The sequence below is a fragment of the Equus quagga genome, chromosome 11, assembly GCF_021613505.1.
Source record: "Equus quagga isolate Etosha38 chromosome 11, UCLA_HA_Equagga_1.0, whole genome shotgun sequence".
Classification (NCBI taxonomy): Eukaryota; Metazoa; Chordata; class Mammalia; order Perissodactyla; family Equidae; genus Equus; species Equus quagga.
Genome location: NC_060277.1, coordinates 55242313 through 55268504, shown reverse-complemented (window position 1 = coordinate 55268504; position 26192 = coordinate 55242313). Strand labels below are relative to the sequence as shown.

General features: G+C 41.0%; 1 protein-coding gene across 3 annotated transcripts in view; it reads right to left on the bottom strand.

The window, feature by feature from the left end:
• SLC17A5 (solute carrier family 17 member 5) overlaps positions 1–26192 on the bottom strand; it is a 69919-nt gene that overhangs the window by 2194 nt on the left and 41533 nt on the right. For 2 of the 3 annotated variants that reach the window (XM_046675302.1, XM_046675306.1), the window contains one exon: positions 2983–3073. In XM_046675302.1, the coding sequence (XP_046531258.1) occupies positions 2983–3073 (91 nt within the window). Of the gene's footprint in view, positions 1–2982; positions 3074–4092; positions 4160–26192 lie in introns of all 3 variants that reach the window. The other variant, XM_046675303.1, reaches the window with a different exon arrangement.

Sequence of the window (26192 nt, the reverse complement as noted above, 5' to 3'; positions counted from 1 at the left end):
TAACAACCATTTTTCAGATTTTTACAATTTCAATCTAATCAGAGGGCTACATTTGCAGCATTTGAAAAAGAAAAAACAAGCAGTAGAATTGGCAATGAGGAAGGAAAAGGAAAGGCTCTAGGAAGCTAGAATGAGGCCGCTCACTCAGGAAGAAAGGAGCGCTCTGTGGTGGTTGTTACACTTATCTGAGATGGACGTATCGTGATGAAAAAGAAAATCTTACAAATCATCTTAAATTTTAGGAACTGTTTAGATACACTAAGAATGTGTCACTGTTCTAGAGGAGGAGTCAGGCAATGATTACTTCACGGACCAGAAAGGAATGTTTAAGACAGCTTCTCATAACCCCTAAGACAAAGCTGCTCTGTGTGCCCTACAGGATATAAAACACCTCAATGTTATTTGGAGGCAGCAAGGGACTTAAAATCAATCAATTGTACCAGAAATATTGCATAACTCCTAGTTTGTTTTTTTAACAAAAATTCTACCAGTTTTTAGAGAATGCTGTTTTGTAATAAAATAGACTCTCAGACACACTTTGATTTTTTTTCTTTTCTGAGGAAGATTGGCCCTGAGCTAACATCTGTTGCCAGTCTTCCTCTTTTTGCTTGGGTAGTGTGTAGGTCCACCCTGGGATCCCAAGCTGCTGCTGAAGTGGAGTGCGCCAAACTTAACCACTATCCCATGGGGCCAGCCCCGCACTTTGACTTTTAATTATTTCATTATTTATTTATACTCTGACTCATTCCACAAAGTTTTTGAGGTACTGCAGTAATTCTAATTGTAAGAAATTACAATTATAAAGGCGAATGTGTTTCTCCTTCTTAAAAATAAGATCCTTTTACTAACATTAAACAAATGCTATGATAACATATGCCAAATCCAGTTCAGTTCCCACTTTACAAACACTCAAGACGTTAATTTAGGAATCCGTATTTCCCTAGCAGAAGTGCTAGGATTATGAATAATAAGTAAAATTAATACATAGTGATGTGCTGTCTTTGGTTCTTGCATTGCCACAGTGCTCCATGAAGATAAGGCTAAATATTTCTTTTCTTTTTCTTCTTCTTCTCCCCAAAGCCCCCCAGTACATAGTTGTGTATTTTTAGTTGTGGGTCCCTCTGGTTGTGCTACGTGGGACACCACATCAGCATGGCCTGATGAGCGATGCCATGTCCGCGCCCAGGATCCAAACTGGTGAAACCTTGGGCCACCGAAGCGGAGCGCGGGAACTTAACCATGGGGCCGGCCCCGAGGTTAAACATTTCTGATGTGTCCATATTTGAGGCATAGGTTTAGAAAAAAACTTTCCCAACATCCCTTCCTATTAAATGAGAGAAAATAGTAATGAGGAGGCACTGATTCATTTAAGGAAGCAATTAGAAATGGCGGAGAAGAAACAGGAACACCATCTGTGGTGAACACATCCATGTCTGAAGTCAGTATATTCAGTAAATAAGAAACTTTGTAAGCATATCCTGAAATTCTAAGGATTAGATAGTGTTCATTTGATCACAGAAACAAAACAAAGAGAAAATTAAGTCTCTTTTAGAGGTTTAAGTCAGCCTTTTAAAGAATATATTTCACCAGTCCTTGAGTTTTGTTTTTTTTTGGTGAGGAAGATTAGCCCTGAGCTCACATCTGCTGCCAATCGTCGTTTTCTTCTTTTTTTTGGTGAGGAAGACTAGCCCTGGGCTAACATCTGTGCCAATCCTCCTCTGTTTTGTAGTGGGTTGCTGCTACAACATGGCTTGACAAGTGGTGTAGGTCCACACCCAGGATCCAAACCCACAAACCTGGACTGCTGAAGCAGCATGCTGTACCTAACCACTAGGCAACGGGGCCACCCCGAGATTTTTTTAAACAGTAGAAAACTGGAGATGGGACTCTAAGGTGATTTACTTTGATTTCTTTTTTTTTTTCTTCTTTTTCTCCCCAAATCCCCCAGTACATAGTTGCATATTTTAGTTGTGGGTCCTTCTAGTTGTGGCCTACTTTGATTTCTTATACAACTAGGCAGCCTTTGAGACTGCCGAGCCTCTGCTGACTGACCTGGTCCCGTGCCGCCTTCCAGCTTCAGGCTGGCCTGTCCCCAGCCCAGCCTGCTTCTCAGGGCTCAGTGCTGGGCCAGGGCAGCCCTTCCCACACCCGGCTCACTCATCCAGGGCTCCTTCTCACAGGCGGTGTTCTCTCCTCTGGGCCATACTCTGCACACACTTCTTGTGCAGCGTTTGTCACATTGTACTTTATTGGATTACATGGAGTCTCTAAATGATGAGTTTCTCAAGTGTAGAATAGTCATTTTGCCTTGGAATCCTCAGTATCTAGCATATTAATAAGCACTCAACCCATGCCGGTTGAACACGTTTGACTACTTCAGGGCTCACTGACTCATGAGGCAGCCCATTCTATACAGAAACAGCTTTAAACTGAGCGCTCTCCTGTTGTCCCCTCATAACTCCCTTCTCTCTGTCTCTGTGGAACTGCCGAGGAGCCCCATCTTTCACGTGGCAGTCCTTCAGGTATGTGAGGACACCCCCGTGTCTTCTCACCCTTCTGCTCCTCTAAGATTCTCTGTTGTATCAACTGTTCCTTATTCATTCTCACAAGATTCCCTGATGCCTCTCTTCTGTGGATCCACTTCTGGAATAATTTTACATTGCCAGTTTTTATTCGCTCAAACCAAAGACACAAGGTACTTGTGTGGTATAATATAACAACTTTTAAGTACTTGTGTGGTTTCAGCTACAAGGTCTTCATGTAACTGAGTTCTCTGGTTCTGTCTAAAATCTAAAGAGTGTTCTTTGAAAACAGACTCTCCCATCCATTAAGGCACTTAGCTTTTTGTTGCTATAAGGAATTGCATAGGAATAAACATCTGGAATTTTACCCCAATTAAGAAATACTCAACTTTGACACAGATGGGCAGCTTCAAGTGAACTGTTTAGACCTTTTCAGTTTACAAGCAAATCATCTACTTACGCCAGGTGTCAGACTCTTAGCGATGACAGGCCCAGCCATCCCTGGAATGGTGGCGAAGGTGTTGGTGATGCCCAGGAGGATGCCGGCGTACCTGCGGAAACAGTGCCACAGAGCTCACAGCTTGCTGCACATTTAAGCGGCTTCCTTCAAAAGACAACTGTACCACTGTCTTCTTGGGACATTTTATGTCTAAACGAAACGTCTTATTGACATAGGACTGAATATTTAGCTGGTGAAAACCCTGCATTTCAATTGTTAATTAGTGTTCTAATGTTATCTAGGGGAACTCGGCCACTGAAACGATCCCTTTCGCAGTGATGTAGAAAAGTGCTGGCATAGGACTTTCACAGACGACTGGATCTAGACAGGAAGCCTGATGAGTCTTAAAATTCTTTTTAGTTAAAATAAAGAATTTATTTCCTGATTACAAAATTTATTTCATTGTTGAAAATTGAAAAAAATAACATTAAGAAGAAAATAAAATTACCTATAATTGTTCCATATACCATTAACATTCTGGTAAATATCCTAATTATTTTTGTTTATATGTATATCTTTCATTTTTAAATAGGCTTTTTTTTTTTTTTTTGGGTGAGGAAGATTGGCCCTGAGCTAACATCTGTGCCAATCTTCCTCCATTTTGTATGTGGGATGCCACCACAGCATGGCTTCACAAGCACTGTGTAGGTCCATGCCAGGGATCTAAACCTGCAAACTGTGGCCCGCCGAAGAGGAGTGCACAAACTTAACCACTATGCCACTAGGCTGGCCTTGTGTTTTTCTTTTTCTTTTTGGTGAGGAAGATTTGCCCAGAGCTAACATCTGTTGCCAATCTTCCTCTTTTTTTGCTTGAGGAAGATTAGCCCTGAGCTAGTATCTGTGCCAGTCTCCCTCTATTTTGTACGTGGGTCACCACGTCAGCATGGCTGACAAGTGGTATAGGTCTGTGCCTGGGATCTGAACCTGTGAACTCGGGCTGCTGAAGTGGAGTGGGTGGAACTTGAACCACTCGGCCACAGGGCCAGCCATATATTTCTAGTATGTTATCACAGAAATGAGATTATACTGAACATACAATTTCACAACTTCTTTGTTCCACTTACTACATACCTGCCTGTAGCTAAGTCCTTGCAAACTGGCCGAGAAATAGACAAGGGGGGCTGCATCGAGTGTGTGTCTGTATGACAAAAAGCATTTTTAATAAACTCAGAAAAAGTTCTCATTTATTTTAAGGGTAAATCTTAGGGAAGTGGGATATTCCTATCTATGTTTAGATGCAAATCTTTAAAGCAAGAATTCCCGCCTGTATTTGGGAAATGCTAATGATCTGTTGATTTCTCCAGTACCTGAGAAATATATGCAGACGAAGGAAGGCTACCCTAGCCAAGATCTTAGGTACCATCCTAAGAAGAAGGAAATGCTTATCATTTTCTATAAAGAAGTCTGACTGGACTGGGAAATCGGAGACCTAACAATTTCCGACCTACCTCCACCGTTAACCATCTGCGTGACTTTGGGCAAGTTAGTGATGGATTATTACTTCCCTTATCATTTATAGATGGATACATGTAACATATCTGGTGGTCCCAGCTGAGCTCCTCTACATCCCAGCAAGGATACTAAAAATTTTTTTTGAGTGTAACACACATATTGAAATGTGCACAAATTGTAACCGTACAGCTTGGTGAATTTTCACCAAGTGAACACAACCATGCCCCTAGCATCCAATCAAGAAACAGAACCTGCTCGTATAAACATTTTAAAGGACATTTTACACACCGTTGAACTGCCTCTCAGTAGTTATAAACTTTAATTTGAATAATCCTAATTTTGTCAGGTCACCCCTACTCAGAAACTGCCATGGATGGTTTAGTGCTCACACTAAGAAGGTGCAATCTTCTGCCTGGCTGCAGTGGCCTGGCCCGGGCCCATGTGCCCAACCTCGTTTCCTATTTCTGCACAACGCACTTCAGATCCAGACAGCTTTATTCCAGCTGCTCACATCTGGCTTGCTCATTCCTGCCACTTGTCTTTATTCACACTATACTACCTGACATCCACACCCTTTCCATCCAAACCTCTTGCTTGGCACCTCTTCCATGAAGCTTTCTCTGTCTAGTTCAGTTCATACTGAGCTCTGCCTTCTCAGGATCTTTACTGTTCTTCAAGCTGGTATCACATTTTCTAAGAGGAGACTGTTCTCTAATTCTAACTCTGCAGTCTCACTGCAAACCCACTTTTACTCCCCTTTATTACTTCCAGCGGCCAGTTCAACATATATGCTCATTCGATACGTGCTGACGAGAGAAGTGGCACGTGGCCCACATTTATTCTAGGCCCCAGGCCTGGACTCCTGGGGCTCTGGTCACACTGACTGCTGGAGCTCTGTCCCATGAAGACTAGCACCTCCCTTGGGCACTGGCTCCAAAGGGTGCCGATTCCTGATCAGGAATTTCATATAAATGGAATCATACAGTACACAACCTCTCGGATTTCATACTAGGGTCACTAAACATCGTTTCAAGTTGTGTGTATCAACAGTTCATTCCTTTTTTGTTGCTCTCTCTTTTAATTGAAGAAACTGCGATTTTTGTCCTGTAGATAGTCCTACATTCTGGATTTTGTAGATTGCATGTATGAGGCATCATTTAACATAATCTCGTCCTCTGTATTTCCTGTACACTGGTAGTATCTAGACTCTAGATCCTCGAGGGTTCATTAGATTTAGGTTTGATATTTTTAGCAAGAAAACTTGGGGCCAGCCAGTGGCCGACTGATTAAGTTTGCATTCTGCTTTGGCAGCCTGGGGTTTGCCGGTTTGGATCCTGGGCGTGGACCTACACACCACCATCAAGCCGTGCTGTGGCGGCGTCCCCAGAACCAGAGACTTAAACCAGGATAGACAGCCATGCACTGGGGCTTCGGGGGGAAAAAAGGAGGAAGACTGGCAACAGATGTCAGCTCAGGGCCAGTCTTCCTCATACACAAAAAAAGTTAAAGGTGGTGGTGGAGCTAAAAATTACTTAACCAAGTAAATGGCATTTCTTAATTTATTTTTCATAAAAGTCACTAAGGCATATACAAAGTTCAATTAGAACTTTTAATTTTTCATGAAATAATCAGTGTTATTATAAAATAAAATTTCAGTCAAAATTAAAGAAGCTTAATGTTTATTGTCCATATAGTCTTATTGTGGGATAATACTATTTCTAATAGGGTGTAGGATCCTCAATACCTTGGCTGTGGACTACTGATCTGAAATTCCTCTTCCCATTTTGGATGTGGAAAAGTGCCTGCTAAGGACTGAACTGTGTCCTCCCAAAATTCTTATGTTGAAGGCCTAACCCCAATGTGACTGTATTTGGAGAGATGACTTTTAGGAGGTAATTAAGGTTAAATGAAGTCATAAGGGTAGAGTCCTAACCTAACAGGACTGGTGGCGTTACAGGAAGAGGAAGAGAGAGACTGCTCTATCTCTGTGAGCACGTACCAAAAAAAGGCCCCCTGAGGACACAGGGAGAAGGCGGCTGCGTGCCAGCCAGGAGGAGAGGCCTCAGCAGAACCCGACCCTGCTGGCAGCCTGATCTCAGACTTCCAGCCTCCAGAACTGTGAGAAAATAGATTCTGTTCTTTAAGCCACCCAGTCTGTGGTATTTTGTATGGCAGCCTGAGTGGACTCACACAGGGTCTAAATAAAAAATCCTGCAGAACCTAATTCAGTTATCTATAAACACCACAAATTTTTATGTTCAAAACTCACGCATACAGGATGCAATAACAAAGCCAGCAGCACAGATCTTTCCGGCTTGTGCCCTTTAGGGAGTGTATCTTAAACTAACCAAGCTTGGCAGAACTGTCTCTCCTTTTGAACCATTAACACCTTGGCAGGAGGAGGAGCCGACTGCACTGTGGCAGCCTTTTCAGCGGCAGGTGTTAACGCCGCCGATGAGTGCTGTGAACTCTGAATGTCAGCACCAAGAAGCTCACTCAGGCATTCACACTGCACTTGGCCAGGAAGGGCCAGGAAAGATTGATGACTGCTCAGAGAAAAACATGTTGTACCGACTCAGTCTGGATTCCGTGCTACTGGAGTACTAGAATTCTGTGGGACTAACAGTTAAAAATCTATCTAATACCCTTGAATCTGGGCAACAAAATTATCCATAGAAAATCCCCACTTTAGTCTATAGAAGAAAAGGCTTAGAAAATACCATGTACACATTAATATGTTAATAGGAACACTGACTGTTTATTAAGAAACATTATGTCAGGCACGGATCTAAGTATTTTATGCATATTATCCCATTTTAATAGTAAAATCAACCCCCTGAGGTAGGGATTATTATCTTCATTCTATAGATGAAGAAAGAAAGACTGTAAAATGTTACCCAATTTGTCTGAATCCAAATCGGTATTTAAGAATTTAGTTATAATCTATAACTCTGCCTTGTTAAAAACATAGTCATCACTGAATTCAATCTGTAGGAAAGATCAATTTTCTCATGCTTAATTTTTCACCAGAGGCCTCATTGCTGAATGCTTAAAGGTCTGTGGTCCCTGAATGCTTGTGTTCTGACCGGCAGAGTGTCACCCACTGCATGGCACTCTGGTTACCAGAGACAAAAAGTGCCTATGCAACAACACAGTCATGAGATCTGTAACCCCAGTTACTCAAAGATACAGGGAACTAGAAACAACTAGATGCTTTGAACCAAGAAATGCTAGTTGGAAAATAAAAACTGAGAGCTCATCTGAAAGGTTGAATCAAAATATAAGGGAGACAAATAATTTTGACTTTGACTAGCGTATCTTACATTTGTACAGCTGTATAATTTTAAAAGTTACGTATGCTGTTCACAGCACACAGACACACGTTGACCACAGCCAGAAGCCTGGTGCCTTATATGGCACCACTCTTCCTCTGAGGCACACAGGCACCACCCACTCTCCTAACTTCTACAACCATTTGCTGGCATCGCTTATGTCATTAAGTTTGGCTTCATATCCTATCTAGATAACTGTCTTTTTTACTTATAATACTCACACAATGTCAGGGCTGCACCAGGATCTTTAAGATGTAGAGTTCAACCACTCAGCTGATGCTTAAAACCTAGTTGCAGGATCCCGCCTAGCACTGTCCAGGAGATGCCTCTGGACATGACCGGATCACCCTCCAAGCCAGCATAAGCTTGCACAGATGCGAGCAGGGACCATGCTACTTTTATGATTGTCTTAACATTTGCTACTTACTTGAAAGATCTTAAAAACTGCTCATCGTAGATGCACTAGTAGTTATTTTGAGAACTCAGGGAACAGAACTCATTGCAGAGAACGGACACATACTCTGGCTGCCTCAGTGAACGTGGACCACGCAGCTGGAAGACGGGAGTTGAGACTTAGGTCTGCCATGTACTAGCTGTGACTCTGGAAGTCACGTAACTCCTCCGTGCTGGAGTTTCTTCCTTTCAAAATAGTCCTTTGTGTTCAGATGTTGAACACAACCTCCTGTGTTATCTTCACATGTGGTAGTGGATGTGACTGATGGCCTCCTCAGCACCCATTCCATGAGGTTTGAGGGGCACTGGCTCGTTCACCTCTAACTTGAGGGGTGGGTGCTGATCCCCATAAAGTCAAATGGTATTCCCTTGGATATGTGACAGTTTTTTTTTTAAAGCAAATTTATTTTATTTTTTTCAGGAAGATTAGCCCTGAGCTAACATCTGCTGCCAATCCTCCTCTTTTTGCTGAGGAAGACTGGCCCTGAGCTATCATCCGTGCCCACCTTCCTCTACTTTATATGTGGGACGCCTACCACAGCATGGCTTACCAAGCGGTGCCAAGTCTGCACCCAGGATCCGAACTGGTGAACCCGAGGCTCCGAAGTGGAACATGAGCACTTAAACGCTGCGCCCCTGTGACTCAGTTTGGTTCGAGAATGAAGCCCAGGACTTATTTCCACATTGGGAGAGGAAAAGATCCTTTTCTTTCTTGATTGATGTGAATGCAAAAGCAGGTAACTCTTGTTATTACTGGCAATCATTTCATTGTGTGATTTTACCAGCAGACCCAGCCTTAGGGTAAAACCAGCATCATGAAAGGCAGAGTAGAGAGTGGAAAAGAAACAAGTCTTTGGTGATATTAGTGGACAGCTGGACAGCAACTCTCGCCTGGAGCCTCTTGTCTCTGGACTTCACACTAAAGTGCATCCGTAGGTCAGGCTGCTTAGCAGCTGACAGGAGGATTTCCATCACTTCAACTAAAGTGTCTAGGAGACAACACCGCCTAGAGCTCTTTTGTGCCAAATTTCTCAATTCCCACATCCCTCTGACTGTTCATCAACCTTAAGCGTGTTAAAATCTCAATCCTAGATCAATCCAACAGCATGTTTTCAGTCTCCCACTTAGGGTACTGAACACCACTGAAAGAAGTAACTTTGTAAAGAGTGAGCGTACAAAATTAATTCCCACTTCAGCTTATCCTCATCGATGCCAACAATCCCTTCTATGAGTTCTTAGTGACGGTTTTTCTCAGTAATCATCTTGAACCTTTACCATTCTCAAGTCTCTTACTCCGCCTATCCTCTTTCCCATGCTCAGCAATGAGCCTGACTCCCACGCCAGAGGTATCAAAGACAAACAGTTAAGATTCTTCTTAGATATTGCTGCATAGTAAATTACCTCAAAACATAGCAGCTTCAGAGAACAAAGACTGATTATCTCACAGGTTCTGGGGGTCAGGAATACAGGAGTGGCTCAGCTGGGTGGTTCTGGCTCAGAATCTCTCATGAGGTTTCAGTCAAGATGTTGGCCGGGGCTGCAGTCAGCTGAAGACTTGACTGGGGCAAGAAGAATCCACTTCTAAGCTCATTCATGTGGCTGCTGGCTAGAGGCCTCAGTTCCTCCCCATGTGGGCCCTGTCACAGGGTTAGGTGTCCTCACTACATGGCAGCTGGTGCTCCCCAGTGTGAATCACCCGAGAAGGACGGAGAGCAAGGAGGATGCTGCTACGCTTACTATGACCTTGTCAGACACAATCACTTTTGCCACATTCTGTTCATCAGGAACAAGGTGCTGGCCCAGCCCACGCTCAAGGGGAGGGAAAACAGGCCGCCTTTCGAAGGGAGGAGCGTCCAAGAATGAGTGGACATATTTTTAAACCACCGCAATTCTAAACAACTCATCTCACCTGAAAACTTATTCAGCTGAACCCACCTGACTCTCTCCTTCCTCAGTTGAAAGCTAATCCCTCCACTTGGACTCCGGATCTCATTCCTTCCTGCCTTCTACCAACCAGTAATTTTCAATTCTTTCTTTCAGCTTTAATCTCTCATCTTTTTTAAAGATTTTATTTTTCCTTTTTCTCCCAAAAGCCCCCCAGTACACAGTTGTGTAGTTTTAGTTGTGGGTCCTTCTGGTTGTGGCATGTAGGATGCTGCCTCAGCATGGCTTGATGAGTGGTGCCATGTCCGCGCCCAGGATTCAAACCAGCGAAACCCTGGGCCGCCAAAGCTGAGCACACAAACCTAACCACTCGGCCACGGGGCCGGCCCCTAATCTCTCATCTTTTATTGGCCTTCCTTTCTCAGCATATTAACAGCTTGGGTCTCTTTCATCTTAAAAAAAAATCTTTCATCAATATGTGTCTATCATCAGCTTTTTTCCCTTTCCTTCATAGTTTTGAAATAGTTGTTTATTGGCAGTGGTCCTCTAATTTTAATGTCCATGAGAACCTGGCAGAGCAACAAAATGCAGATTCCCTTGCCCTATCATAAACGATTCTGCTTTTTTTTTTTTAATAAGCACTCCTGATGACTTTGATGTGGATGGGCTAAAGATCACACTTTCAAAGTCACTGCTTTTGCTGTCTCCATTTCCTCATGTTTCCATTCATTCCTTATGCCAATGCAGCCCTGCTTCCTTCTCGTTGCTCCACCAAGATGTTTAATAAACTTCTCCCTCTGGTTGTCCAACCCAAGGGACATTTTCATTTCCACTCTACTTGCCTTCTCTCTGGCATCTGACGCTGCTGATCAAGCTCTCCCTTGGGGGAATCCCAATTCTCTACTTATTTCCCTTCTCCTTCTCCTCAATTATCTCTGCATCAGGCTCTTCTTTCTCCTAATGGATTCCCAAGTTTCTCATCACAGTTTGCTGAGTAATTTTATCTAATTTTGTGGCTTCCTCTACTACTTATATGTTGATGACTCCTAAATCTTTATTTCTCATCCAGATCTCATTCTTGAATTGGAGACTAGATAGTCTTGGCTTCCCTGATACCACATTCTTGATTTTCCTTCTATCTCTCTGTTACTCCTTTTTAGTTTCCTTGTCTGGTTATTTTCCCTCCTTCTGGTCTCTAAATGTTTGTCAAGATCCAGTCCTGAGACCGCTTGTCATTCTACCTTCTCCCCCCAGGAAATCTTGAAGAATTTTGCTATGTGGATTACTATTCTCTCATTTTCCCTTCCAGTCAGACTGCTTTTCTGAGTTCCAGATCCATACATCAAACAGCCTACAACGGCTGTTTTCTAGATGTTTTCCCAAATATCTAAAATTTAACATGTCTGAAATTTTTATCTTCCCCCAAGACTCTTCATCCTTCAGGCATCCCAATTCCGGTAAGTCCACCACTCAGGCGCCCGTGCCAAATACCTGGAGATCATCATCCTTGACATCTTCTTCCCTGTTCAGGTCTAATCTATTGCCAATTCCCACCTACTGTATTCACAAGACATCTCAAATCTATCTACTTCTTTATACTCCATCCCCTCTTAACTAGGTTACTGCAATAGGTTCCTAATTGGTTGCTTCTACTTGTACTCTTGTCCACACAAGAGTGATCTTAAAATACAGAGAATGTCATTTCCTGCTTGCTCTGGATACAATGTAAAATGCTTACCATGGGCTCCTGCTTACTCCCCAGTGGCTTTCTTCTCTGCATCTCAGCCACAAATGACCTACTCTCAGTTCACTAAAATACACTGTTATGGGGTGAATGTTTATGTTCCCTTAAATTCCTATGTTGAAGCCCTAACCCTCAGTGACTATATTTGGAGAAAGGGTCTCTGGAGGTGATAAAAGTTAAATGAGGTCATAAGGGAGGGGCCCTGATCTGACGGCTGGTGCCCTCGTAAGAGACACCAGAGCTCTCTCCCTGTCCACATGCACACACACACTCACGCCTGTGCGCACACCGAGGAAAGGCCACGCGAGCACACAGCAAAAAGGTGGCCCTTCTGCAAGCTAGGAAGAGAGCTCACACCAGAAACCAACCTTGCTGGCTTGATCTTGCACTTCTAACCTCTCAAATTGTGAGAAAATAAATTTCTCTTGTTGCAGCCACCCGTCTAAAGGATTTTGTTATGGCGGCCCAAGCAGGCTGACACACACTGATTTCTTTTTCCACTTGTGTAAACTCTTGTGTCAGTAATATTATTCCCTTTTTGCCTGGCTAACTTCTTACTCATTCTTCAGGCTTTAGCTGAAATATCACTTCCTCAGAGCGACCTTCCCGTACTCCCTGACCTACATTGTATCTCCTTATTATATTTTCTTACTTTTTCTTCAAAAAGTTGGTTTCTATTTGTGTGATTCTTTTGTGTCTACCACTCTAGACTAAGAGCTTCGCAGGCCAGGGCTGTATTGCTGGCACTTGGCAGGCATTTGATAGTACTTGCCAAAAGAATGTATTATCACAATAGATTACAATTGTTTACTTTTTTATTGTTTCTTTCCTAAACTAGGTTATCTCCTTGCAGCAGAAGCTGGGACTTATTTGTTGTAGTGTCATATCAGGGCAACATGTATAGGAGACACTCCATAAATGCTTGTTGTGTGAGTGAGAGACCAGGGCCTCGCCTTGAACATGCACAAGAACCACATGAGGATCTTAACATGAGGATTCTGGTTCAGTAAGTCTGTGGTGACGCCTGAGATTCTGCATCTCTCACAAGCTCCCACACGATGCTGATGCCACTGGACTCTGGACCAAGCACACTTTGAGTAGTGAGGGATGAGATTACTCTAAATCCTTCCTAGTTCCAACTTTCTATGATTCTAGAGACTACATAATTGGACGATGTCATCTATTTAACTGAGTTCATGTGCAATCTTTTCTAGATTCCTTTTCTAATCAAGAGCATAAAGGAACATATTTCAGTGCTGTAATTATTTGCTATTTCCTTGGATCCTCTTTTGGGTACTCAGGCTTAGTTTCCACTTTGCAATCTCAAATACATTTCTCAAGTCCCTGTGCAGTGACTGGTTCACATTTCCTCCTGTCCTTGCTCACAGAAATGGCTTCTTGTGCCTTTATTCCTTCAACTTTAAGGGGATCTTTATTATATCAATTATGTCTGTATCAGATCTTTCAAATTATCACTAAATTTAACAAAGTTTTCTTGAATTTAATTTGCCTTTCAAGTATGCTTCTTTTCTTTCCTCATTATGTTAAACTCCATCAGTTTTTAACTCACCAATATGTATACTCAATAAATACTTCCTAGCTTGTAAGGCTCACAAAATTCTTCCCTCTAATTTCTACTTGACAAAGTCTCTGGTATATTGTAAATACTTCCAGTGCTAGACATTTGGTCTTTGTGATTAAAACCAGAGGTTCATTCATTCAACAAATATTTACTGAGCACACGATGTGAAAGGTACTATAATAAAACTTTCATGCATGACCAATCTTGAGATGTGAAAACATGATTATATTGCTACATAGGATAAGAGATATATTAGAAGAGTTTTTTGATTACAGTAGACTTCTCATGTACAGTGTAAAATTTTTATTATTCTGATTATCAGAACCTTATGCTTTAAAAAATCTAATTCAGCCACTACATCCATATTGAAAATATGAAAGGTTTTATATTTAACAAGGATTAAGGTAAACATGTAGTTTAAAAATAAAAATCATATAAAACTATACAAAGAATGGTTGAACTTCAAAATGTAAACACTTCAAATATTTTAGTAAGTTTAATAATTAATCAAATCTATTTCTGGTTCTGAAAGTTTAAATTCATTTTAACTATATGAAACACTATGAAGATAATAACTCAAGAAGGTACCACTCTCTCTATAAAATGAGTGGCTCTTTGGTAGTCAGTATACAAGCAATTATTGTTCCTACAAATGTCAAATTACTAAAAAAAATATTACTGTTTAAGCCAAGTAGTTATCATTGTCAGATGAGCAACTGCCACACAGAAGACCAATAGGCTCTGTGGGCTTCTGCAGCGTAACTTCTGTGGGAATTCTGAACCTTAGGGGGTCTTTCCATCCCAAGACTGTGATTAGATCGGCAAGGCATAAATTACTGAGGTGAAGTAATATGCAGTCATGTGTCATTATTAATATAATTAATTCCACAAAAGAATTATGTGAAAGTAAATATATATGTGAAAAGTGAATATATAACATAATATCCATAGTCTATGGCTGAATACCAAAGTATGTCTATTGAAATTGTTTTGAAATTGGTACAGAGTAGAGAAGTTGAGAGGGCAAAATATCTTAATGAGATTGCTGAGAGGATGGTGGCATAGATGGACTCTGAACTCACCTCCTCCTACAGACACAACAAACTGACAATTACTCTTGGGACAACTAACCCTGAGAGAGAACTGGAAACTGGATAAAAAGAAGCCCACAAGAAGTGACACAGCTAACTTGTAACAAGGGGAAAAGGCAGAAATTCCTTCCTGGAGAGAACAAAGCCACAGTCTAGCTGCAGTGCTTCATGGCCAGGAGCAATCCCAAGGTACAAAGCCTTCCCCGGAGGAGTGGGGGATCTGAGCAGGAGAGCTAGACCAGAATAAGCAGCTTTTGGACTCAGCACAACTGAGAAATGTGTCATAATACCTGGCTTTGCTGGCTATTAACAACAATGGGAAATACCCCCAGAAAAGCTATCAAACATAAGAGAAGGAAAAGCCTGCTCTTAAAGGGCTCACGCACAAATTCAACTGTTTCTGAAAGCAACCTAAAATCACTAGAGAGAAAGGTGCATGGTCCTTTTCTTTGGTGAAAAGAGACTCACTTGACAGACTCTGGGTGCATCTTGGTGCGAGGTGAGACCTCCCAACACTGAGAACACCTCCCCAGGGACTGAGACGTTGGCGGCAGTCATTATTGTGACCTAGTACAGGTGTGCTCACACAGATGCTAGCAGATGCCACTGGAGTCCTTGCCCTGGCCTGTTGCCACGGGGGTCTGCCCCAGCCACCAGAAGACTGATTTAATCCAGCTCAGCCAGGGAAGGCAGTCCACCCTAGGGACTGGTCCCACCCAACAGCAAGCCCTTGGGCAACCTGTGGGCCTGCATAGACGGTGTGTGTGGGGCCTTTGCTGTGGGGCGAGTGGGGGTCTACTTCAGTAGGTCAGGGCGTGTGCATGGGGCAGGACAGCGCTGAAGGGTGTGTGGCCCTGAGGGTGGTGGGGCTTGTCAGTTGCAGCAGACTTGTGCTTCTCAAAGAGCCACATAGGAGATCAACCGCACCTTCCAAAGCCTGAAACAACTGCGTGCTCCCACATGTGGGGCTGGCCCCAATCAGCTGCAATCCTGAGAGAGCTGACAACAGCCTTGCATGCTGGAGGCCTACAGCAACTGTAAGCCCCTGAGCCTCGCAACCAGCCACACTCGGAGCCTACTCACTTGACAGAAAAACTGCAGCAGAAATCTAGTATTAGACCTTGCAGCCAACTGTGTTGGGGCTCCCTATGCCTGAAAAAGTGACTGAAGGGTCCATAGCAGGCCCTAATAGCTGAGCATTACAACCAGCTGGCCAGGGGGACAGTCTAGACACCCTGGGCACCTGCAGCAAGAGAAATCCTGCCACAACAGAGGGACACATGTAGCCCATACAGGGGACACTCCTGGAACGTTTGGAACTTGTGACAAGAGGGAAGCACATGGCTGGGCCTCATAAGGCATCTCTTACATAAGGTCACTTCTCCAAGATTGGGAGCCATAGCTGACCTACCTAATACATAGATATAAGCACAGAGAAAGAGGCAAAATGACGAGACAAAGGAATATGTTCCAAATAAGGGAACAGGACAAATCCTCAGGAAAAGAACTAAACGAAACAGAGATAAACAATCTACCTGATAAAGAGAACAAAGTAATAGTCATAAGGATGCTCACTGGTGTTGGGAGAAGAACAGATGAACATAGTGAGAACTTCAACCAAGAAATGGAAAATATAAAAAAGAACCAATCAGAGCTGAAGAATACAATAATGGATTGAAAAATTCACTAGAGGGACAGAAAGTAGATGATACAGAAGAACAGATCAGTGAGCTGGATGAAAGACTAGAGGCAATCACCCAAGCTGAATAGAAAAAAAAGCACTGAATGAGGACAGTCTAAGGGAAATATGGGACATCAAGCACAGTAACATCCATATTATAGGTGTCCCAGAAGGAGAAGAGAGAGACAAAGGGGCAGAGAATCTATTCAAAGAAATAACAGCTGAAAACTTTCCTAACCTAAGGAAGGAAACAGACATGCAGGTACAGGAAGCACAGAGAGCTCCAAACAAAATAAACCAAAGAGGCCCACACCAAGATACATTACAATTAAAATGTCAAGAATTAAAGATAAAGAGAGAATCTTTTTAAAAAATTATTTACTTATTTATTTATTTTTTGAGGAAGATTAGGCCTGAGCTAACATCTGCTGCCAATCCTCCTCTTTTTGCTGAGGAAGACTGGCCCTGAGCTAACATCTGTGCTCATCTTCCTCTACTTTATATGTGCACACCTGCCACAGCATGGCTTGACAAGCAGTGTGTAGGTCTGCACCTGGGATCCGAACTGGCAAACCCCAGGCCACTGAAGTGGAATGTGTGAACTCAACTGCTGTGCCACCAGGCCAGCCCTAAAGAGAGAATCTTAAAAGCCACAAGAGAAAGGCAAGTGACATACAAAGGAAACCCCATATGACTATCAGCTGACTTCTCAGCAGCAACCCTATAGGATAGAGGAGAGTGGCATGATATATTTAAAGTGCTGAAAGGAAAAAACCTATAGCCAATAATACTTTACCTGGCAAGGTTATCATTCAGAATGGAAAGAGAGATAAAGAATTTTCAAGACAAAAAACTAAAGGAGTTTATCACGAAGAAACCAGCCTTACAAGAAGTGCTAAAGAGACTTAGTTAAGTGGAAAAGAAAAGACCACAAATAGGAACAAGAAAATGATCCAAAAACAAACAAAGAAGCTAATCATCAGGGAAATGCAAATCAAAACTACACTAAGATATCACCTTACACCCGTTAGATTGGCAAAAACATCCAAAACCAAGAATGACAAATGTTGGAGAGGTTGTGGAGAAAAAGGAACCCTCATACACTGTTGGTGGGAATGCAAACTGGTACAGCCACTATGGAAAACAGTATGGAGATTTCTCAAAAAGTTAAAAATAGAAATACCCTATGACCCAGCTATCCCATTACTGGGTATCTATCCTAAGAACCTGAAATCAGAAATCCCAAGAGTCCGTTGCACCCCTATGTTCATCGCAGCATTATTTACAATAGCCCAGACGTGGAACCAACCTACATGCCCAGAAACTGATGATTGGATAAAGAAGATATGGTATATATACACAATGGAATACTACTCAGCCATAAAAAAAGACAAAATTGGCCCATTCGCAGCAACGTGGATGGACCTTGAGGGTCTTATGTTAAGCGAAATAAGCCAGTCAGAGAAAGACGAACTCTATATGACTCCACTCATAGGTGGAAGTTAACATATTGACAAGGAGATCTGACCGGTGGTTACCAGGGAAAAGGGGGGGTGGGGGGGGCACAAAGGGGGAAGAGGTGATCCCACAACATGACTAACAAAAATGTACAACTGAAATCTCACAAGGTTGTAATCTATCATAACATTAATAAAAAAAAAATGAACTGGAAAAAAAAAAACAAACAAAGAAAACAAAACAATAAAATCACTGGTAAAGATGAATATATAGTAAAGGAAGCTATCAACCACCAATGAAATTAACACAAAGGTGAAAAGACAGAAGCACTAAAATTATCTGTTTCCGTGAAAAGAGTGTAACAGATACACACACACAAAAGAGGTTATAGATGATATCAAAAACATAAAATGGGGGAGGAGAGGAGTAAAAGAGTACAGCTTTTAGCAAAAAGTCAAACATAAGAGATCATTGACAATATAGATTGCTATTTATGTAGGTTATTATACATGAACCTCATGGTAATCAGAAACCAGAAATCTATAATAAATACACAAAAAATTAACAGAAAGGAACCCAAAAATAATACTTAAGAAAGCCATCAAACCACAAGGGAAGAGAGCAAGAGAAGAAAGGAACAGAGAAGAACCACTAAAACACCCAGAAAAAATGTAACAAAATGGCAATAAGTACATTCTTATCAATAGTTACTTTAAATGTCAATGGACTAAATGCTTCAATCAAAAGACACAGGGTGACCAACTGGATAAAAAAACAAGACCCATATATATACTGCATACAAGAGACACACTTCAGACTTAAAGACACTCACAAACTGAAAGTGAAAGGATGGAAAAAGATACACCACGCAAATGGCAAGAAAAGAAAGTGGGGGGGTAGTAATATTTATATTAGACAAAATAGACTTTAAAACAAAAACTGTAACATGAGACAAAGAAAGGCACTACATAATGATAAAGGGAACAATCCAACAAGAGGACATAACACTTGTAAATATCTATGCACCCAACACAGGAGCACCTAAGTACACAAAGCAATTATTAACAGACATAAGAGGAGAAATAGACAGTAACACAATAATAGTAGGGGACTTTAACACTCCACTTACACCAATGGATAGATCATCCAAACAGAAGATCAATGAGGACACACTGGCCTCCAATGACACATCAGACCAGAGGGACTTAGTAGATATAGAACATTCTGTCCAAAACCCACAGAATACACACTCTTTTCAAATGCACAGGGAACATTCTCCAAGAAAGATCACGTTAGGCCACCAAACGAGTTTCAACAAATTTAAGAAGACTGAAATAATACCAAGCATCTTTTCTGACCACAACAGTATGAACACAGAAATCAACTACACAAATAAAACCAGAAAAGCCACAAATATGTGGAGATCAAACAAAATGTAACTGAACAACTACTGAGGCAACGAAGAAATCAAAGGAGAAACCAAAAAATTCCTGGAGACAAATGAAAATGAAAATATGACATGTCAAAATTTATGGGATATAGCAAAAGTGGTGCTAAGAGGAAAGTTTATAGCAATATAGGCCTACCTCAAGAAACAAGAAAAGTCTTCAATAAATAATTTAACAGCACACCTAAAGGTACTGGAAAAAGAAGATCAAACAAAGCTGCAAAAGAGTAGACGGAAGGAAATAATAAAAATCAGAGCAGAAATAAATGAAATAGAGACTAAAAAAACAATAGAAAAAATCAATGAAAATAAGAGTGGTTCTTTGAAAAGATAAATAAAATTGACAAATCTTTAGTCAAACTTAAGTTTCCTTAAGGCACTGATCTTCAGAGAAGGTGAAATGGCTTTAGACAGCTAAGATTAGAATGAGAAACCCATTCAACATCACTATGAGGGCAATGCAAACCCAAACTACAATGAGATATCACCTCACTCCAGTCAGAATGGCTGTAATTAACAAGACAGGAAACAACAAGTGTTGGAGAGGATGTGGAGAGAAGGCAACCCTCGTACACTGCTGGTGGGAGTGCAAACTGGTGCAGCTACTATGGAAAGCAGTGTGCAGATTCCCCCCAAAATTAAGAATACAGTGACGTCAGCAACATGGTGGATTGAACTATTCCCTTTGTCTCTCCCCCTTTCGAATCTCAACTAAATGGACATTCACTGACCAACAGAGGAAGCCCACACAGTACAACAGGATGCCTGAGAGACACATGCAGCTATAAATCTGAGGGTGGAAGGACTGGCCCTCTGGGAAGTGGCAGAGAGAGGTGAGCACTCCCAGCCCCTCCCCCGGTAGCCCTGTGCACATGCATGAACACTTTCCAGCTTGGTGCAAGTGCCCTGAAATTGGGAACATGCACTGGATTGACTGTAGGAAGAGGTGGTGGCCGCCCTTAGCCCACTCGTGATTGCTTTCCTGGTGGTGGGGAGGAGCCCACTGTGCCCGTGTGGGCCCAAGGAGGGGCCCCAGCTCAGTGTCAGGGAGGAAGCCCCACCTACCAAGCACAGTGGCCGGCAGGACCCCAAGCAGAAACCACAGCAGAGGTATATGCTGGGGCAAGTGCACTGCAGGCTTGCGTGAGCACTCACAGTACTACTGAGCCCCAAAAGAGGGAATGTGCCCCTGGGGTGACTGTAAGAAGAGGTGGCAGTCCTTAGCCTGCTCCTGATCGCTTTCCTAGTGGGGGAGGAGCCCACTGGGTCCCTGCAGCCCCGAGGAGCAGCCCGAGCTCCATCCTGGAAAGGAAGCCCTGCCCACTGAGCACAGCCCACACCAGCACCTGAACGCTCCCCTGGAGGGTCCAGCACTCACAGTACCACCACAGCTTCCAGCAGATGAGGTTGCACCCGAAACACTGCTCCTGCTCCCACCTAGCAGCAACAGGTGGAATGTGCGACCTAGTACTGCCACGGATGCCCCAACAAAAGACCAGTTCATCAAACACCAGGAGAAACTGCAGCAACAATTCAGGCCAGAAGGAAAAAGACAATTCTCCAGAAACCAACCCTGAAGGCACAGACATTTACAACTTAAATGACAGAAATCAAAACAGCTGTCATGAGAAACTCAATTTACAAGAGAACACTAAAAGATAGTTCAACGAGCTCAGGAATAACAGGAATCTCTTCAACAAGGAGATTGAACTTATAAAAAAGTATCAAGCAGAAATTCTGGATATGAAAAACAATGAAATAAAAAATCATCTACAATCTTTAAGAAATAGAGCTGATGCTATGGAGGAAAGAATTAGTGATTTAGAGGATAAAAATATAGAAATTCTACAGGTGGAGGAGGAGACAGAACTAAGACTTAAAAAAAATGAAGGAATTATCTGAAAAATATCTGACTCAATTAGGAAAGGCACCATAAAGATTATACGTATTCCAGGGGGAGAAGAGAGGGCAGAAGGAGCAGAGAGGTTGTGCAAAGAAATAATTGCTGAAAATTTCCCAAACCTGGAGAAGGATCCAGATTTACAAATACATGAAGCTATTAGAATGTCTAATTACATCACTGTCAAAAGACCTTCACCAAGGGATATAACAGTAAAACTGGCAATAGACAATGACAAAGAAACAATATTAAGGGCAGCAAGGCAGAAGAAAATAACCTACAAAGGAACCCCTATTAGGTTTTCAGTGTATTTCTCAGCAGAAAACCCACAGGCTAGGAGAGACTCAAAATACTAAAAGACAAAAACTTTCAGCCAAGAATACTCTATGCAGAAAAAATGTCCTTCAGATATGATAGAGAAATAAAAGCTTTCACAAATAAACAAAGGCTGAGGGAATGCATTGCCACTAGACCTCTCCTACAAGAAATGACTAAAGATGCCCTCACACCAGCAACAAAAAGGAAAGGTCTACAAAGCTCTGAGCAAGGAGACAAACAGAGAGACGTGATCAGAAACCTGCAGCTCTCAACCAGAACAGGGAGGCAAAGGCTCAATTACAACTTAAAAGAGAAAGGGAAAGAAAGCATCAAACATAATGATAAACACTTCAACTCAGCCACAAATGCACAAAATTCAAAACAGAACAATTTCTAACAGCAGTTACTCAGAAGGGGAAGAGGAAGAGGATAGAACCTGCTTAGGTTAATAGAGATAAGAGGCTACAAGAAAGTGGACTATTTCATCTATGAGATCTTATATACAAACCTCACGGTAACCACTAAACAAAAAATCAAAGCAGAGTTCACAATTCACAAAAAGAGAGAAAACTGAGAAAACCTCCTCAGAAAACCAACAAAATGAAATAGCAGTCAGAAATACAAAGGAGAGAAGCAATGGAAACATAGAACAACCAGAAAACAACAGATAAAATGGCAGCATTAAACCCTCATATAACAATAATCACTCTAAATGTAAATAGATGGGGTTTGCCAATCAAAAGACACAGAGTAGCTGGATGGATTGAAAAACAAGACCCAACAATATGCTGCCTTCAGGAAACACACCTGAGCTCTAAAGACAAACACAGGCTCAGATTGAAGGGATGGAAGACAATACTCTAAGCTAACAGCCAACAAAAGAAAGCAGGTGTTGCCATACTTATATCAGACAAAGCAGACTTCAAGTTAAAAAGGATAATGAGAGACAAAGAGGGGCAGTATATGATGATAAAAGGGACATTCCACCAAGAGGACATAACACTTGTTAATATATATTCACCTAACATTGGGCCACCAAAGTACATAAAGCAATAATTAACAGACCTAAAGGGAGAAACTAACAGCAACACAATAATAGTAGGGGACCTCAACACCCCACTTACATCAGTGGACAGATCATCCAGACAAAAAGTCAACAAGGAAATAGTAGATTTAAACAAAACACCTGATCAGATGGACTTAACAGATACATAGAGAGCATTCCATCCCAAACCAACAAAATACACATTCTTCTCAAGTGCACATGGATCATTCTCAAAGACAGACCATATGCGGGGAAACAAGGCATGCCTCAATAAATTTAAGAAGACTGAAATCATCTCAACCATCTTTTCTGACCAGAATGCTATGAAACTAGAAATCAACTGAAAAACTAGGAAAGTCAGAAATATATGGTGACTAAACAACATGCTATTGAACAACCACTGGATCATTGAAGAAATCAAAGGGGAAATAAAAAATAACTGGAGACAAATGAAAATGAAAATACAACACACCAATTCTTATGGGATGCAGTAAAAGTGTCATAAGAGGGAAATTCACAGCAATTCAGGTGCATCTAAACAAACAAGAAAAATCTCCAATAAGTAATCTTAAACTGCACATAACAGAACTAGAAACAGAACAAATGAAGCCCAAAGTCAGCATAAGGAGGGAAATAATAAAAATCAGAGCAGAAATAGAGACTAAAAAAACAGTAGAAAGGATAATGAAACTAAGAGCTGGTTCTTTGAGAAGATAAACAAAATTGACAAACCCTTAGCCAGACTTACCACAAAAAAAAGAGAGAAGGCCAAACAAGCAAAATTAGAACTGAAAGAGGAGAAATGACAACAACAGATATTGCAGCATACAAAGGTTTATAAGAAAATACTATGAAAAATTATATGCCCACAAATTGGTTAACTTAGAAGAAATGGGTAAATTCTTAGACTCATACAACCTCTCAAAACTGAGTCAAGAAGACATAGAGAATCTGAATAGAAAAGTCACAAGAAAAGAGATTGAAACAGTAATGAAAAATCTCCCAAAAAACAAAAGTTCAGGACAAGATGGCTTCTCTGGAGAATTCTACCAAACATTCAAAGAAGATTTAATAACTATCCTTCTCAAACTATTCCAGAAAATTGAAGAAGACAGAATGCTTCCTAACTCATTGTATGAGGCTAATCTTACCCTAATACCAAAACCAGACAAGGAGAACACAAGGAAGGAAAATTACAGGCCAATATCACTGATGAACATAGATGCAAAAATCCTCAACAAAACATTGGCAAACTGAATACAGTAATACATTAAAAGGATAGTACACCATGATCAAGTGGGATTCATTCCAGGGATGCAGGGATGGTTCAACATCCGCAAATCAATCAATGTGATACACCACATTAACAGAATAAAGAATAAAAACCACATGATCATCTCAATAGATGCAGAGAAAGCATTTGACAAGATCCAACATCCATTATGATAAAACCTCTCAATAAAGTGGATATAGAAGGAAAGTACCTCAACATAATAAAGGCCATATATGACAAAGCCACAGCCAACATCATACTTCATGGTGAAAAACTGAAAGCCATCCTTCTGAGAACAGGAACAACACAAGGGCGTCCTCTCTCGCCACTCTTATTCAACATAGTACTGGAGGTTTTGGCCGGAGCAATTAGGCAAGAAAAAGAAATAAAAGGGATCCAAATTGGAAAGGAAGAAGTGAAACTCTTGCTGTTTGCAGATGATATGATTCTATAAATAGAAAACACTAAAGAATCCATCAGAAATCTATTAGAAATAATCAACCACTACAGAAAAGTTGCAGGGTACAAAATCAACTTACAACAATCAGTTGCATTTCTATACACTAATAATGAAGTAGCAGAAAGGGAAATCAAGAATACAATCCCATTTACAGTCAAAACGAAAAGAATAAAATATCTAGGAATAAACTTAACCAAAGTAGTGAAAGACCTGTACACTGAAAACTATATAAGACATTATTGGAAGAAATTGAAGAAGACATAAAGAAATGGAAAGATATTCCATGCTCATGTATTGGAAGAATAAACATAGTTAAAACATCTATACTACCTAAAGCAACCTGCAGAGTCAATGTAATCCCAATCAGAATCACATTCTTCAGGGAAATAGAATAGAGAATCCTAAAATTTATACCGAACAAAAGACCCCAAATAGCCAAAGGAATTCTGATAAAAAAGAACAAAGCTGGAGGTATCACAATTCCTGACTTCAAAATATACTACAAAGCTATAGTAATGAAAACAGCATGGTACTTGCACAAAAACAGACACACAGATCAATGGAACAGAATTGAAAGCCCAGAAGTAAAACCACACATCTATGGACAGTTAATCTTTGACAAAGGAGCCAAGAACATACAAAGGAGAAAGGAAAATCTCCTCAATAAATGGTGTTGGGAAAACTGGACAGCCAAATGCAAAAGAACGAAAGTATACTATTATCTTGCTTGAGTTAATACAAAAATTACCTCAAAATGGATTAAACACTTGAAGGCAAGACCTGAAACCATAAAACTCCCAGAAGAAAATATAGGCAGTACATTATTTGACAGTGGTTTTACCAGCATCTTTTCAAATATCATGTCTATGCAGGCAAGGGAAACAGAAGAAAAAATAAACAAAAGGGACTACATTAGGCTAAAAAGCTTCTGCAAGCAAAGGAAATCATGAACAAAATGAAAAGACAACCCACCCACTTGGAGAAAATATTTGCAAATCATTTATCCAACAAGGCATTGATCTCTAAAATATATGAAGAACTCATATAACTCAACAACAACAAAACAAAAAACCCAATCAAAAAATGGGCAGAGCATATGAACAGACATTTTTCCAAGGAAGATATACAGATGGCCAATAGACACATGAATGATGTTCAACATTCACCAATTATTAGGGAAATACAAATAAAAACCACAATGAGATATCACCTTACACCAGTCAGAATGGCTATAATTACTAAGACAAAAAAACAACAAATGCTGGAGAGGATGTGGAGAAAAGGGAACCCTCATACACTGCCGGTCGGAACGCAAACTGGTGCAGCCACTATGGAAGCAGTATGGAGAGTTCACAAAAAATTAAAAACAGAGATACCATATGATCCAGCTATCCCACTACTGGGTATTTATCCAAAGAACATGAAATCAATGATCCAAAGAGATTTATGCACCCCTATGCTCTTTGTAGCATTATTCACAATAGCAAAGACATGGAAGCAACTGAAGTGCCCTTCCATGGATGAATGCATAAAGAAGATGTGGTGTATATATATATATATATATATATATATATATATATATGCACAATGGAATACTATTCAGCCATAAAAAGAGAAAATTGTCCCATTTGCAACAACATGGATGGAACTTGAGGGTATAATGTTAAGTGAAATAACCCAGACAGAGAAAGATAAATACTGCATGATTTCACTCATATATGAAAGATAACAAATACATGGATAAAGAAAACAGATTAGTGGTTACCAGAGGGGAAGGGGGTTGGGGTGAGCAAAAGGGATGATGGGTCACAAATGTATGATGATGGAAAAATTAGACTACTGGGATGAGCATGATGAAGTGCCTTCAGAAATTGATAAATAATAATGTACATCCAAAATTACACAAAGTTATAAACCATTATGATCGCAATACAATCACTGGGGAAAAAATCAAGAATAGAACTACCATACAAGCCAACTATTCCACTGCTGGGTATTTATCCAAAGAACATGAAAACACAAATGCATAAAGATACATGCACCCCTATGTT